The sequence below is a fragment of the Schistocerca gregaria genome, chromosome 1 (genome assembly GCF_023897955.1).
Source record: "Schistocerca gregaria isolate iqSchGreg1 chromosome 1, iqSchGreg1.2, whole genome shotgun sequence".
NCBI lineage: Eukaryota > Metazoa > Arthropoda > Insecta > Orthoptera > Acrididae > Schistocerca > Schistocerca gregaria.
The window spans coordinates 938,928,963-938,940,765 of record NC_064920.1 but is presented as its reverse complement, the minus strand read 5'-3'; the positions used below and the strand labels follow the sequence as shown (position 1 = coordinate 938,940,765).

The following is an 11,803-nucleotide window of genomic DNA, read 5'->3' as shown; positions in this document are numbered from 1 at the left end:
CTGAACTGCCTTCTCACAACTTACCCATTCTTCAACAAAGAACAACTGAAAAACAAGTTAGAAAACATTTATATTGGCAAACATTGACAGACCAATTTAAATTTGTAATGGACAATGAGTCTGAAAATATTAATAACAAAGTAACAAAGCTTATCAAATTTATTGTTACATTCCCTGTCACAATAGCCTCTTCTGAAAGATATATGCACTCTCTTCAAGAGAATTTAAAACAGCTTCACAATTAAAGAAAAAATGATAGGTTAAATTCTCTCTGCGTAATTTCCCCAGAAAAAAATACCTGGTTAAAGGCAAACCTACTCACAATTAATCAATTAGATTTGCCATTGGTCATTAAATAGCTGAATGGCTGACATTTCTATAGCCAATCTTCTTTCTACATAATTTTTAACTGCCCATCTGCTTCTGTTTGGTGATTTTTACATTTTGCTACAGGTCTGTCCACATCTTTAACTTACAATTACAGACATTTTGGCACTAAATTGAACTACACTAGTGATGTGAACCATTCTTTCCTGGGCATTGTCTAGATGTCTTCACACATTCAGCTGTCTCTCTACGATCCAAATGTCCCACCAAAAATCTATTTGTGATGCTCTTATTGGCCCCATTCAGATCAGAAAATATTCCAAGTAGGAAGATGGAACTTTAATATTTAATGTGAAACTAAGGTCTACTTCTAGAATGAAGTCACAAAATGTTCTAAATCACAGCTTCAAAAACTTTCAAAACTTGCCATCAAACATCATTGCAGTGTACTCTCCCTTAATCACAGCACCTTTAAACATTATACTGGTTTTACTCTGAAGTAATGTGATCAGCTATCTGAAGTATGAGACTTAAGAGTAGTTTCATTGGCAACTTCTAATGTTTTCTGTTAAACATTATTTTCCATACAGAATATGATAAGTTTTAACAGTTCATTTCATTCCTTTTTTCTATGCTCAGAAATATAAAATCTTGTTAAGCACAGGATACCCTACAAACATTCATAATACCAATGAAATTTTTGTAACTTTCTGTGTTACCCCCTGCCACAGAACTATACAGCTCTGAATTATTAATTGCACAGTGTTAATTTCTATTTTCAGTTTGCAAAATAGTCTAAGAGACAATACACCTCACAAATATCAGTGGAGTACATTGTTCAACAATTTACCAGAAACTGCCCCATCATATGGAAACCTAGACCGATTCACATCTGGTACTACTATCAGACATGGTTCCAAAATACGACTGATACAACAGTCTAGATGCATGATGTGGCGTGTGAAATGTCCTGTTAAACAATGTGGTCTATCAGAGATTAAACAACTTCACATGTGCATAAAGTAGCCTATAATTAAACTTCTTGACCTCCTATTACTTTACCGTCACAAACTTCATTCTTCAACAAATGGTATTAAAATTATATTTAATGACATGGGACAATTACCAGTCTCTGCTAGAATGACACCCCAACAATTTATAACATGTATACATACCATATTCACTTAATAATTTTTCATCCTGAAGAACTCTACCACAATAAATAAGGCGCTGAGACTCAACTGGGAAGCTTATAGACTCTGCTATTCGCTCTTTCAATTGTTTCACTGTCGTCTAGAAAATAATGAGAATAATTAATACAAGTGATTGCAATCAAGTTAAATTAATAGCAGATTTAATGCAAGTTAACTTACATCATCTGGCACAGAAAAGCTATGATTCTGCGAGTCCAGTGTTTTCACTGTTAGTTCAATCATTTTTTCAAAGCGATCTGCAAAGAAAAGAAAAATATTTCAGTTACAAATATATATTTTTTTTAAGTTCATGTAATTAAATTAAATTACACATACATGCTTGCTGCCAAACTGTCAATTTCTGCACATAGCATCCATCTGCTACAACTAAATTTATTCTACTTTGCAATTGTTTGCATTTAATAAGCACGTAATAGTTAATGACCAGCACATTCAATTTTCTTCTTTTACACAAGATGATAAAACACAACAATTACATTTAAGTAAAAACGACATGCTTTTAATGCTAACACAAAAGCAGGATAAACAGAAGACTCCAACCCAACAGCATACATCCGTATGAGGGGGATGTGATGAGAGGTGGGACTGAAGGACACCACAACAATTGTAGCTAGCCCACCTCCAAAAGCCTCTGCTACTGCATCCCCAGCCACAGAAGCAAAGTTTACTCTGACTAAAGAGCATGCATATTTGAGGAGAGGTGCCACGAGCACAAAGCCACACTTAAACCAGCAAACCCATGATAACAATTTCAGAGGACACCTAAAAAACTAGTGACGGCATGGTGTGGGGGAAGAAAAAAAAAGTATTCTGAAATGCCTTTCTGGGACTGTGCACTTAAAGAAGCATAAGAAATCTTCACTTCATAAACATTTTAGCTAAAACTTTGGCTTTCATCTTAGCAAAACACAGGATCCTGAGCTACACACACTGAGGGCACAGTACATAGTGGGAAGCGTATTTACTGTCATAATGGAAACTGCTTCTCCAGAACACAATCCCATTCCCTCACTATGGCAGCCCAAAGATGAGGCTCGTATAAGCATAAAAGGAGCCTTCAGAGGACCAGTTTATCATGCAGTAGCCACCTGAAGAGGCAGCAAGTCCCTTTGACAAAAATTTCTACTGAACCAACAATTCAACCCATCAGAATGCCTTAAAATTTGAGTTACATATTGAGCAGGAATAAGCCTGATCAGATACGAAGTCCATCAAAAAACTGTGCACCATGGGCCTGCACACTTAACAAAAGCAAATCACATTCCTTTGCGTAAGTTATGCACAGAAAAGCTTTCCCTCGCATAAAAAGAATTATAAAAATAATGTAAATACAAGTGTGATCAGCCACAATATCTATTTTCCAAGAACTTAATATATTTGCAGTTCCCTGTATTTCTTTTCCAGAAACATTTCTTTTATCAAAAACCTTCATCTGTTTGAACTGGAGATATCCAACAAAGATACATGAACCAAGGCAAAGAGCCAACTGATGAGCCAAAGTGAGCAGACATTACGATGGAATGATAAATATGGGCAACTTATCTTTGAAGTTTCCCACAACCTTGGGTCCTGGGTGACTTTTACGAACTCTACCCCTTTTCCTAAAACTCTTCAGTTCCTTTCCCTTCACTCCTCTTTGTTCCCATTCAACCCTTCTGACAGAAGGAGCCACTGGCTCCAAAATCTTGCATAAGTAAAACTTGTTTTATTTGTGTATTCTCCTGCCACCACTTGGTGAGCACACTTTACTTATCCAATCATACTATACTTTTTATTCTGTTGATTATCTGAATGCACACTTGCATTGCATTAATTATACAGCCTTATCTTACAGCCCTTACACCCCACCCCCTTCCAATCCCCGACTCACTTTAAACCTTAACAAAACTATGCTCTAAATACATTATGCATACAGTGGTCAGAAATGAACACTTCTTTTATTTTTTCCATCACATTCTAAGCATAATATTCTAGCTGCCTTGTTCAGCTGTTTCACTATAGCCAAAATAAATTGTATGTATTTTCATGTATTTGCAAGTGTTCCTTTCTATTTTTGGCAGCTTGTATCTTATGATAAAATGACTTTCTGATGCTGATTCTTCCCTCACTTGCAGCCAGCCAGCATGTCCCAAGAGTGCGTAAATGGCATCTTGATTATTCAACGGATTACCGTGGTACTCAAGATCGAACTCAATTCAAAAATTAATGAATCTTGATTTTTCAAAAACTTTTACTTCAAGGTTTGACTTTTCTTTGCACGACTGAAAAAGAGCTCATTTTGTTTGACTGGGAAATGTTTAGTTCGCTTTTGAGACAGATCAGTTCAGTTCAAAAACATGTTTTGACTGCTACTATGAGGAAGGAATGAGAACTTTTTGAATATGCCCATTTCAAAACGATGTCAACTCTGTTAAAGCTATTATAAGTTGCCTTTCCTTAAAGAAATATATAGATTAATTTGATGAGCCTTTGATTTTCAGAAATGTTTACGTTTAGATAAAAAATCTACTCACCAAGCAGTGGCAGAACACACACATAAAATAAAGTTATAACTAAGCAAGCTTTCTGAACAAGTGGCTACTCCTTCAGGCAAAAGGGTTAAAGGGGAAGGAAGAGGAGTGAAGGGAAAGGAACTGGAGAGGTCCAAGAAAAAAGGTAGATTTTGGAAAAATCAACCAAAACCGAGGGTCAGAGGAGACTTATCGGACAGGATAAGAAGGGAAGACACTTTCCTTCTCATCCCATCCACTAAGTCTCCCCTTCGGGTCATGGGTGACTTTTCCGAACTTGTGGAGTTTTTCCTCCTCTTTCTGCATTTTTGTGCCGCACTCCTATAACTTATTTATTTTCTAGTAAGGCAGTTGTAAAATGTGGACAGCACTGACAAAGTGAAATGCAGAACAGTGTCATAACAGTATTTCACTGTTCAGACTTGTTATATTTGTATCACACAGCTGACTCAAAGCAGCAGTATACTGAAGGCATCGCACAGATGAGAGGCAAGTCACTGGCCCTGACTTCTTCAGTCAAGCTGAGATGTACACGATAGCAGAAAATCTCCCAAGAATAACTGTCAGTCAGTGTAAGGGAGAATGAACTGAATACTACGAAGTTGTATGGAGCATCATATGTGTAAGAACAGAAGCAGGCTGGAAATCATGCAGCATGATACACTGGATGGATCCCTTGGGGTGAGAGAGGCACTCTCAAGTTTACATGAAATCTCTCCGATTCTTATGAGCAACTGTAGTGTTGCTTACCATGTATTACTAACTGCCTGTTAACAGTTAAGAATAAGTTGTACTTCTGAACATATGTGTGTATGGTAAGATCATCTTAGGTCATCATCCGACTAATTGCATCATCTTGTGACTTTTCAATGAATTTTGTACCCATCATCTTAACATCAAATGTCAGGACAACATGTTCTGTGTATCTATGTAACTACTGGACCATTGATCATTTTTGTAGACAGGCCAATCACTGGCCTCCAGAAGAAGATGCTGCACCTGTCCTGGTAGAACGTGGCATGACCCCGGCATGAGGTTTGAGTTACGGTGTCTGTCCATTCTGTCTGCAGACGCTGTCATCTTCACAACAGAGCACTCCTGTTGTATTTTTGCGCTGCAGAATCCCACGTCAAGCTGAATTAAAATCTATCTCAGTTTATTAGATTGTCGTGCATATCGATTTCAACTGCCTCCTGGACAAGCGAGTCCCAGAACACGTTGGTGCTGCATAGCTTGTTTCTTTGTTCAAAATCGAAGTGTATTCCTTGTTGATGCTACACTGCCACTGCGGACTTCTCTGCCTGCCCTGGTCGAACGATTCTGATATGCTCTGTACAGTGCTCTGATATGCATCACTGTGTCTTGTCCAATGTACTTCATCCTAAATTTGCACTATATACTGTAAATTCCCAGAGTCTGTAAACCTAGCCAGTCTTTGGTCAAGCGAAGGATATCCTTAATTTTTCCATCTTGCATAGATGACTTTAATTTGGTGATTCTTCTTAATTCTCGTGATCTTAGCTGTTGGCAGTTCCGCATACAACAGGAGTGCCACACCTTCTTGTACTACTCCTACTCCTACTCCTACTACTCCTCCTTCATCCTCTCTTCTCCAAACAGTCTGTAAGGCAGATCTTTCTTACATTTCTGAACTGTTTTACGTATAGGTTCCTACAGATGCTGTATCTCATCCAGCAGGGTCTTCTTGTCACAGATGGATCTGGCTTTATGTACTAAGGTGATTAGCAGTAATCTGAGTTGTGCTGGTTGGTGACAAGCATTAAGGTATATATGTTTGTATGTGTCTTCTTCCTGTAGACTGAATGCCCCGACTCTTCTGCCCCCATGGTAAACTTCATATAGTTATGTATGATACTGAGATGACATACGAACTCCTGTAGGTTTTCTCTGCCAAGTGGCCATACTACAAAGATGTCAGCTATGTATCTGAAGAACACTTTTGTGTTAGGTGGGTGGTATTCAGAACTACAGCCTGTAAGCATTCTATGTGTAGAGCAGCCACGCCATGAGCTACGGGGTAACCCACGGCAAACCCATCTATTTGCTCACAGACTTCCCAATCACATTTGTTATAGGTTTCAGTACATGTTGAAAGAGTGACTGTGACGTCATCGAAGTATTCCTCAAATAGAGTAAGGAATTTTCCAGTGGCACCTTGATTGGGTGTAGGCCCTTCTCATCTAAGCATGATCCTTTGAGTACAGTTACAAATTCAATCCAGTTTGTAACATGATGTGGACAGTCACCCACGACACGGTTTAGCAGCTGTGTTACATGTTTGGTTAACATGTATGTCGGCAAGTTTATGGTGTAAATAAAAGGCCACATTGGAACTTCCTCCTTACAGATTTTCAGTAGGCCATACAGTCTGATGGTGTTCCTGTTCAGTCTTCAGCTGTGGTTTTACACATCACAAATGTTGTCCATCCTTCCCCACTTGTCTGCATGCTGGATTTTGCAGTTAAGTGTCAATCTTCAGCCAGTAATCTTCAGAGTTCAGTAACACTGTCAGCATCTAAGACCACTATATTCTTGCCATCACATAGGGCCGGTAGCACCCTGCATTCTGCTGCCAGCAGTTCTTCGGCGTTATTGCCTTCAAGGATCCTGCATGTCTCCCTTCTTCAGCGATCTCCAAAGGGAGTCCACATATGACTTGCTCAATGATGTTTATGTTACATTTTGGTAATGTTCTTGAAATTGAAGCAAACATTGAAATGATGGCTCATCTAATTCTTTGTAAGGTTGATGATGGTCTTAGCACTGATGGTTTAACCTTCCTGGTGTCCAACTCCTTCCTGGTGTCAAACTCTGGAAATCAGAGAAACTTGTTCCTATCGAAGAGAGATACAGGTGGTGAGTGAATAATGTCCTTGCATTCTTGTCAAATTAGTCTGGTAACATGGATGTGCACCCACATCAAGGCCAAACTCCAGCGTCATAATACGCATTTTGTCCTGGTCATGTTCGCACAATGCAACATAGCAAACTGTGGCATCACTTCCTTATCCAGACATAGTAGCAAAAACTTCAATTTGCTTAGCAGCTTACCCTTTTGATTTGAAGAGAAGGGAGACACACCAGGCCCTCAAGATTACAATAATGCTGAAGACCAACATTTTGGGAGAACACAGGTTGCTACTGGCCCTATGTGATGACAAAGATGTAGTGGTCTTAGCACCAGATAAAGGTAATCCAACAGTGCTACTTAAGTCTGAAGGTTACTGGCAGACACTTCACTGCAAGATCTGGCATAGAAACAAGGGGGAAAGGATGTGAGAACGCATATCACAAGCAAAACAATTGGTCTTTAACAGGTCAGGACAATAAAGGAACACCATCATAATGTTTTACCACAGGGCACAGATACCACCATTGACTATATAACCTTCTGAAAATCTATAATGAGGAAGTTCCGCAACAGCCTGTTATGAGCCCCATAAACTCGTCAACATACAGGATAGTCAAAATCTAGTGCATGTGATAAAATGTCTCGTGGTTGACTGTCCATATCACATTACGAACTTGACTGAATCTGTAAGTTACCCTTGGACAAGAAGGCTCTGCTAGTGAGCTTTCCACCCAGGTGCCACAGGAAGATTCTTAGCTCTACTGAGGGACACTTGAATGAGAACACAGTCACTCTCTTTTGACATGTAGTAAACACCATATACTTCAAATGTTGTGGGAAACTGTATGAGCAAATAGATGGTGTTGCCTTGGGTTCCCACTTGGCTCCAAGTATTGCTAACCTATACATGGAGCATTTCAAGGATGTAACAGAGAATACTGCTCACCTTAAACCAAAGATGTTCTACAGGTATGTAGATGACACATTTGTAGTGTGGCCACTTGGCAGAGAAAACTTACAACAGTAGCTAAGTCATCTAGGTGACATACATGACAGCACCAAGCTAACCACTGAAGTAGAAGAGAACAGACATTTTGATAAAGAGAAATACGGACAGCACATTGGGACACTGCCTACAGGAAGAAGATGAACAGAACCTTTACTTCAATTATCGCAGTTGCCACCACAGCACTATGCAACTCAGTAGTGACCACTTTAGCACATAGAGCCAGGTCAATACATTTGTAATAGCATTTTTTATTTTGATCAGTGGAATGTTGGAACCTCAACTGGATGCAGGCACAAAGACCTAGCCAAAGAGGGTGGGGTGGGGCTGTGTCTGTGTGTGTGTGTGTGTGTGTGTGTGGGGGGGGGGGGGGGGGGTCTGTTGCGTACAGTGGTAATTTAAAGATATTTTGATTTTCAATCATACGATAAAAGAAAAATACACACCATCGATAGTCAAGGCTGTCAAGCCAGTAGCACTATTGATAGAATGATAGTTTAAAGATTTAAACTATCATTCTATCAATAGTGCTACTGGCTATCACCCATCTGTGCTTTAGTTAAGACCAACTACAGCCCATTACTGGTCTTCCGGCCTTAATCAAGCTCAATTATTGTATTGTTAATTAATTCAGTTATTACCTGCAGTTAAATTTAACCCTAGATTACTAAACCCTAGAAAAATTTATGATTGCAACAGGGTGTAAAACAGTGAATTTTGTACTTAATTTGGTATGTAATATACCACTGGAGATCAAATGAAACTAATGCGTAACCTATAAATAATGACTTCTTTGAATAAAATGCGAAGCAGTAAATTTAAAAACGGTTTGCTAGCAATGGAACACTTTCTCCCTTTAGTATTCTAGGGTCAACGTAAGTGCTGTCAATTAGTGTTTTCGTGCCATGAGCTGTTACGATTGTTTCTAATCATCCCCTACCATTATGGTAAGCTAAAAATATGGGCACAATACTAAAATAGCTATCTACGGCAGCCTAATGTTGGCACTGGAGGCGTCATTTTAAGACTGCTAAAACTTTGAGGTTGCAATATTTCAGTCCTTCACAAGGCAGTGGGGCAGTGAACAACATTATAAATAACATTATATTAAAATCAGTGCATAAAAACTCACTCGGATTTGTCTGTGTCACCCAAAAATTGTTTATCAACAAAAATATTGCCCAAGCAGGGATGGTTATATTTCTTTACAAAATTTGCACGAAATTCAACCATCAGTAGCCCAAATGGCAAAATACTGGCCAATCTGATCCCATGGGCAGTAATCAATTATGAAAATCAGTTTCAATATGGAACAATGGGGGAGGGTTTTTGTGGAGAGCAGAAGGGCTATGTGACGACAGCACATTTTTTAGTTCATTTGCTACAGATTTTTCAGCACAATGCTTAAATTTGTCTGAGCCAACTGTGCCCTTTATCCCCTCCCCTCCCATCTGTCCAAAATCTATTTATGTTTTTGTAATGCTATAATAAATGAAGCCATGAGTTCTATACATAATTAAATCTTAAAATATGCCTGCATTCATGCACTATGAAATGACCAGACATGCACAACTAAAGGAAAGCCAATATCAGAATACCTAGGAGTGATATGCTTGATTTTGTTGATAACACAATGAACGAATTTTTTCAAATTTTCCACTGACTAGGGTAGCTCTGAGTTGAGGCACTAAGCTAGCAATCCCTGTATTCGGTAGGTGGGATGGTTTGAAACTATCAGACAGTAAACTTGAAAATGGTTTTCTGCATTTCCATTTTCAATTTACGTGGTGTTGCTCCCTTACTATGGGCCACAGCCAATTCCTTCCAAATTCCTTTCTTTCTTGACAGTTTCCAATTCCCTTAAAGATGCAGTTTCACTACTTGAATGAGAAGAGCTGAATCATAGCCAAGCTGAATATCTCTTTGGAGACTCCAGCACTAAAAGTAATTTTTTGTTGTTGTTGTCTTCAGTTGTGAGACTGGTTTGGTGCAGCTCTCCATGCTACCCTATCCTGTGCAAGTTTCTTCATCTCCCAGTACCTACTGCAACCTACATCCTTCTGAATCTGCTTAGTGTATTCATCTCTTGGTCTCCCTCTACAATTTTTACCCTCGACACTGTCCTTCAATACTAAATTTGTGATCCCTTGATGCCTCAGAACATGCCCTACCAACCAGTCCCTTCTTCACGTCAAGTTGTGCCACAAACTACTCTTCTCCCCAATTCTATTCAATACCTCATCATTAGTTATGATGATCTACCCACCTAATCTTCAGCATTCTTCTGTAGCACCACATTTCGAAAGCTTCTATTCTCTTGTTGTCCAAACTAGTTATTGTCCATGTTTCACTTCCATACATGGCTATGCTCCATAAAAAAACTTTCAGAAACAACTTCCTGACACTTAAATCTATACTTGATGTTAACAAATTTTTCTTCTTCAGAAACGCTTTCCATGCCATTGCCAGACTACATTTTATATCATCTCTACTTCGACCATCATCAGTTATTTTGCTCCCCAAATAGCAAGACAATTTTACTACTTCAAATGTCTCATTTCCTAATCTAATTCCCTCAGCATCACCCGACTTAATTCTACTACATTCCATTATCCTCGTTTTGCTTTTGTTAATGTTCATCTTATATCCTCCTTTCAAGACACTGTCCATTCCATTCAACTGCTCTTCCAAGTCTGTCTCGGACAGAATTACAATGTTATCGGCGAACCTCAACGTTTTTATTTCTTCTCCATGGATTTTAATATCTATTCCAAATTTTTCTTTTGTTTCCTTTACTGTTTGCTCAATATACAGATTGAATAACATCGGGGAGAGGCTACAACCCTGTCTTACTCCCTTTCCAACAACTGCTTCCCTTTCATGTCCCTCGACTCTTATAACTGCCATCTGGTTTCTGTACAAATTGTAAATAGCCTTTCGCTCCCTGTATTTTACCCCTGCCACCTTTAGAATTTGAAAGAGTGTATTCCAGTCAACATTGTCGAAAAGCTTTCTCCAAGTCTACAAATGCTAGAAACGTAGGTTTGCCTTTATAAATAAGTAATTATCCAAATTCTCTTCATGTAGGCTGCTGCGTTTATCTGCCAGGACATTCTTTAACAGTCTTTAAACATTTCAAGAAGTGACAGAAACACTTAAATGAAGAAATTTAGGTAAGTGTAAGGTTGAATAATTTCTGATCCTTTGCATTTTCACCACCAAAAATTGTTCTAGCTCCTCTGTCAAGCACAGTGATATCAGATCTCTTTTTCCAACAAGCATGTAGGTAATAATCACACTGTTCCAAAAGGTACAAGCTCATTCACTGATAACTTCTGCAGCTCAAATGCAGACTGATAGACTAAGAGTGTAAAATGACCTTGGAGGGTCAAAGAAGATTAGAGTATGACTGCTTTGTAATGGTTCAGTGAAAAATCCTGAGTAACAAGATTACATCCCTCCTTGGTGAAAATTCTGAGATCATTGACAAATAACATGGTTTATCGTTCTTTATGGAAATTCCATATTTTATGGAGCAAAATTGAGAAAATACACTATTATGCACAATGTGATTTTATGCACTAAAAGCAGAAAAAGGTATTAATGTACAGGGTTACAGTGTAAAATACATCACATTGACTATTAAAAAATCAAAATACACAATATGTGTAAATTTACTATCTATAATGTCAAAATATGCAAACATGCACAAGAAAACTATGAGGCTGCCTGTCATAATGACATGGCTCGAATGGTATCTATTTGTTTAAAATGACAAATTTTATCCAACCAGCATGGATAGCCGTGTCTATCACCATGCCACTTTCAGGACTGGGAGGTGATAGTGAATCTCATATCAGAAGACTGAGCTGTA

At 38.6% G+C, this 11,803-nt stretch overlaps 1 protein-coding gene across 8 annotated transcripts in view; it reads right to left on the bottom strand.

Moving 5' to 3' along the window:
- Nucleotides 1–11,803, bottom strand: part of LOC126275354 (large proline-rich protein BAG6-like) — a 229,037-nt gene that overhangs the window by 199,425 nt on the left and 17,809 nt on the right. For all 8 annotated transcript variants that reach the window (XM_049977192.1, XM_049977196.1, XM_049977189.1 and 5 more), the window contains exons 3-4: nt 1,701–1,777; nt 1,503–1,620 (exon numbers count right to left, since the gene is read on the bottom strand). In XM_049977192.1, the coding sequence (XP_049833149.1) occupies nt 1,503–1,620; nt 1,701–1,763 (181 nt within the window). In that variant the 5' untranslated portion in view covers nt 1,764–1,777. The remainder of the gene's footprint in view (nt 1–1,502; nt 1,621–1,700; nt 1,778–11,803) is intronic.